Source organism: Panicum virgatum, chromosome 5N (genome assembly GCF_016808335.1).
Source record: "Panicum virgatum strain AP13 chromosome 5N, P.virgatum_v5, whole genome shotgun sequence".
NCBI lineage: Eukaryota > Viridiplantae > Streptophyta > Magnoliopsida > Poales > Poaceae > Panicum > Panicum virgatum.
Genome location: NC_053149.1, coordinates 23,791,682 through 23,797,035, shown reverse-complemented (window position 1 = coordinate 23,797,035; position 5,354 = coordinate 23,791,682). Strand labels below are relative to the sequence as shown.

The following is a 5,354-nucleotide window of genomic DNA, read 5'->3' as shown; positions in this document are numbered from 1 at the left end:
GGCTTCTATGTCATACAGCCAGTAAAAATGTGACGAAATTCCTTTAGGCATGGCAAGTTGTGGCTCCAAACTTTTCAGCCACACTATTTTTTTTATAAAAAAACTTGTCATACTTACCCAAGGTCAAATCTGACAAATTGGAGATAGCAATCAAACAAGGCCGATATCCCCAAGTATCCATCACTGCGCGGGTGTAAGTGTGGCTTCGCTCATAGGAGATAGTTTGCCCATTCCAGCAATAGCCAGGGAGAACGGCACAGCAATTTACACTAAAATCTTTCAAATTCAGTTAATTTTTGAAAAGAATATAGTAATATTGATACCTTTAACAAATGGAAAATCGAGTTTCTGGTCTCGCCCCTAGCAGTATGGTAGCTTAATCTTGCTAACGGTCCAAATGAGCCCTCTCCCCCTAGAGATGACACAATAGACATTGACCAGTTCTCTAAATGACAGTCGTCAATGCTGTGCGCACGTGGTCCTCTTTTGTTAGCTAATGGGAAACCAAACGACGACGAGTCTTACTACTTTGTGTATAAGTTACATAACCGTATTAGAACATTTGGATTTGACATCCGAAGAAGACTGTTCAAGAACTTGGTATTTGAAAAACTGAATTGGTCTCGTTGGAGAGAGTATGAGGAGAATAGATGTCCTATTAACACTCATGTTTAGATGTACTAGTGTTACTCCCTCTATTTTTATTTACATGTCGTATTAAGTTTGTCTTAAATCAAACTTGACTAATTTTGATCAAGCCTATAGAAAAATAGCAAAAATTATACTTCCAACATATCCATTGTCAAAATATACTCCGTGTTGTTGTAAATGTTATTATTTCTTTCTACAAATTTGGTTAAAATTTGTCAAGTTTGATTTAAGATAAAACTAATATGACATGTAAATAAAAATAGAGAGAGTAAAGTCTAGCACTCTTGCCTATGCAAATTGATCCAAACGGGCCTAAATAGTAATTTTGAAGTTCCAAAAAAGGTAACAATCGACGGTCCCCATTCTCTTCCATCTGCAGCCTCGTTTGACCAGCTGACAGCAGGCCCGTATCTCCTGACAACATGGACCCACTGTTCAGTGCCGTACCTCACCAACGTCCCCACCTTTTTGGCCCCACCTGCAGTCACCCTCCCACCTCTCGTCTTACCGGTTACCACCCACTTCTCCCACCGGGCCCGTTCATACACAATCATCTGCCGTCACCTCCGCTTCCTCCGTCGTCCCGTCCCCACCACGCAAGCAATTGACCTTTCGTTCCAAACGCTCACCGACATGCGGGCCCAAGTGGGCGTTCGCTTCGTGGACCCCATTTGCAGCCACCCAACCCCACCTTCTCCGACCACCCCCCCTCCCGTTCCGTTTCGTCGACTAGTCTCCAAGCACAAACACGGCAACTGCTGAGCTGCCCCCAACTCATCTGCTTACCCTCCTCCCTCCCTCCTTAGATCTCGATGCGGCGCAAGCTCCCCGGCGACGCGCCGCCGGCGGCGGGCGGCGGACACGCGCCGTCCGCCTCCGCACCGTCCGAGGCGGACCTCGCGCAGCTCTCCGCCGCCATCGCGGCTGGGGAGGACCTGGGCCCCTTCGTGCGCCGGGCGTTCGCGTGCGGCCGCCCCGAGCCGCTGCTCGCCTCGCTCCGTGCCGCGGTGCGGGACCGGGAGGCCGAGATCGAGGAGCTCTGCCGCGCCCACTTCCACGACTTCATCCGCGCCGTCGACGACCTCCGCTCCCTCCTCGCCGACGCCGACGCGCTCAAGGGCTCCCTCTCGGCGTCCCACTCCGCGCTCCTGTCCTCGGCGGCCCCGCTGCTCGCCTCGCTCGAGTCCTTCCTCGCCGCGCGCTCGCTCGCGGGGAACCTCTCCTCCGCCCTCGCCTCCTCCCGCCGCTGCGTACGGCTGCTCGCGCTCGCGGCGCGGGCGAACGCGCACCTCCAGGCCGGCAACCACGGGCTCTACCTCGCGCTGCGCGCCGTCGACGCCATCGACCGTGATCTCGCCTCGGGGCCCGAGCCGCTGCCGCTCCCCACGCTCCGCCGCATGCTGCTCAGCGTCGTCCCTGCCGTGCGCGCCCACGCCGAGCGGGAGATCTCCAGGGAGTTCTCCGACTGGATGGTCAGCATCCGCGCTGCGTCGAGGCACCTTGGTCAGGTGGCCATTGGCCGCTCGGCTGCTGCCAGGCAGCGCCAGGAGGAGCTCCGCTCCAAGCACCGCCCACTGGAGGAGTGCATCACTCTGGATGACGATGGAGTTGGTGACCTCGATGATTTTGCAGCAGCCGCGGCAACAGCTGATGCTGCAGATGGTGCTGCTGCAGCCTCGTTTGATCTTACACCACTCTACCGAGCTATGCATATACACCAGACGCTGGCGCTGGGTGAGCGGTTCAAGAAGTACTACCTGGAGAACAGGAAGCTGCAGCTGACTTCAGACTTTGATGTCATTGCGGCGACGCCATTCCTCGAGTCCCACCAGGTGTTTTTCTCACAGATTGCTGGGTTCTTTATTGTTGAGGACCGGGTGTTTAGAACAGGGGGTGGGCTCACATCTCGGCCAGATGTAGATGCACTCTGGGATGCTGCCGTGGGGAAGATGGTCTCTGTGATGGAGGACAACTTCTCCAGGATGCAGACAGCAAACCACTTGCTTCTCATAACTGATTATGCTGCTTTACTTTCTGCCACATTGCGGCGGTATGGTTATCCAGTAGGGATGCTGCTTGATGTGCTGGCTAAGCACAGAGATAAGTACCATGATTTGCTACTTGCAGATTGCCGTAGGCAGGTGGCGGAGGCACTGGCTGCTGATAAGTTTGATCAGATGCTCATGAGAAAGGAGTATGAGTACTCAATGAATGTTCTTGCATTTGGAATTCAGAGCTCGGACATCACCCCAGCTTTCCCATATGTTGCTCCATTCTCATGCACTGTCCCAGACATTTGCCGCATTGTTCGTTCATTCATTGAAGATTCTGTGAGCTTCATGGCACATGGTGGTGGTGGGGACACCTATGCAGCTGTGAAAAAGTACCTTGGTCGGATCCTCTCTGAGGTGGTGGATGCCTCGATTCAGAAGCTTGTGGATTCAGGCAGTGGTCTAAGTGTGTCCCAGGCAATGCAGGTTGCTGCTAACATGTCTGTCATGGAGCGGGCATGTGAGTTTTTCACACGCCATGCTGCTCAACTGTGTGGTGTGCCGTTGCGTGCCGTGGAGCGTGGTCGGCATGACTTCCCACTTCGCAGGTCGCGCGATGCTGCGGAGGCGCTCCTGCTGCGATTATTGCGTGCCAAGGCTGATGAGTTCATGAGGCAATCTGATGGTGTCAACTGGATGGCTGATGACCCTCCACCCGGCGGCAACGAGTATGCGAACGAGGTCATCATCTATCTTGAGACGCTCACATCAACTGCGCAGCAGATCCTCCCTCTTCCTGTGCTCCGCCGTGTACTTGTGGCAGTGCTTGCCCACATCTCGGAGAGGATTGTTGATCTCTTCCTTAATGATTCAGTAAAGCGTTTCAATGCGAATGCAGTCACTGGTATAGATACCGATCTCAAAATGTTTGAGGCGTTTGCAGAGGGCATGTCCAGCCTATTTGAGGACTCCGATCAAGAGTCTGTGAAAAATGAAATGAAGGCTGCACTTGTGGAAGCAAGGCAGCTGGTAAATCTTCTTATGAGCAATAGTCCAGAGACATTCCTAAATCCAGTGATCCGTGAAAAGAACTACAACAAGCTAGATTATAGAAAGGTTGCAATCATCTCAGAGAAGTTTAGGGATACATCAGAGAGTTATTTCTCAACATTCGGAACAAGGGGTGCCAGGCAGAACCCAAAGAAGAAATCTCTGGATACCCTGATCAAGAGGCTCAGAGAAGCCAGCTAGATCTGCTAGTGCCCTCCCTGCTGTAAGATAATACATGCACATGGCTCCTCACATCCTCATATTTTCCATGAAATAGTCTGTATCTGTTGTGCGTTATGCCTGTTTCAATTGTTGTTAATCTTATGCTGTAATTTCGCTGATGTTAGATTCCATGTTTCATGTGTGGTTATCTTCCTGTTCATTATTTCACCCATTTACTATATGATGAAGATATGTCATTTTTTTATGTCCAATTGTTTATAATGGTTATTTCTACACCTATGAGGAAGAAGTGCTTGCTAGCTCACTATTTTGTATCATGTCTTTGGAAGTTAGGGATACTTTTACTTCTTCCCTTTCCCTTCAGTTCCTTAGTTTTGTAACAATCAACATATTGTTAATTTGGAGGACTGTGAAGTTAAGCTTTGGTAATAGATTAACTAATCCTTTTAACTTGATACTGAAGTGACTATTTCGTAAGTAGCTTGTATTAGGATATGAGTCTAGCTCAATTGGTTGAGGGTGTGGGTGTACAGGTAGATCACCTAAGGAAGTTGTCCTCATTGTGAATTGGAGTATTTATTTTCTCCTTAATATAAAGGCCCCCTAGTTCCCCCAGGTTGATTTTGTTTTTTCAGTATGTAGTGATGAATTGTTTCGTTTTATTTGAGAAAAAACTCTACAAACCTAGGAAAAACTATATGGCACTAAGTAGGCACCCAAATTCAAGTCAGAAGATTTGAATCTGGGTGGTTGGGGTGTGCACCGACACCTCCCACCAGTTGAGCAAGGTGGTTCCTTTTTATTATAAGACACACATTTTCATTTTTTGCTTTGAGACGACTGTACTTGTATTGTTTCGAAGCAGAAGGATTGACTGACAAATTACTGGACAGAGGGAACAGTACAAGTGACCTTTTCTTTTCACGGTGAAAGAAAACAGATTTCTATTCAATGCTTTAGCTCATTGTTGATTATCTTTTATATTTTCTGAAAGATAGTTAAGAAACCTAATTCATAGGAATACAATGTCAAACATCTTGAGTAGAACAGTGGTATTTGTGTATTAACTTGTCAAAACTACAGTAACTCAGCTGAAATCATCTTTTTTTGGTTGCATTTAGGGGCTTTGGAGTCCAATTTACCTTGCTGTTTGGGTGTATTAAATTTGGTGGTAACAGCCCAACAAGTTGATGACTGTTTGCAGCTGCAGATCATCATTGACTTTTTTATACCAATTTAGGAATATATTTATAGAGAAACCAGATCCATAGGGTATACACTGTTCCATTCCACTTTATGTAGAATAGTGCTATGTAAGCTTAGGATTATGTTAAACACTTAAGAGTCAAGTGTGCCTGACATTTATATTAAACACTTAGGAGTCAAGTGTGCCAGACATTGTTATTTAACTAACAGTATTGGTATATGCTATATTATTTATAAACACTCAATGTTTTTTTTTGTAATAATTTGGCATGA

At 48.0% G+C, this 5,354-nt stretch overlaps 1 protein-coding gene across 1 annotated transcript; it reads left to right on the top strand.

Moving 5' to 3' along the window:
- The first annotated feature begins 1,403 nt into the window (after positions 1-1,403).
- Positions 1,404-4,150, top strand: LOC120672601 (exocyst complex component SEC15B-like). Its single transcript, XM_039953097.1, has one exon. It carries the CDS (start codon positions 1,464-1,466, stop codon positions 3,891-3,893), a length of 2,430 nt encoding a protein of 809 aa, XP_039809031.1. The 5' UTR covers positions 1,404-1,463; the 3' UTR covers positions 3,894-4,150.
- Positions 4,151-5,354: the final 1,204 nt, after the last annotated feature.

Excerpts from the sequence above, each read along its gene's own strand:
- LOC120672601 (XM_039953097.1), top strand. The coding sequence starts at position 1,464 with ATGCGGCGCAAGCTCCCCGGCGACGCGCCGCCGGCGGCGGGCGGCGGA.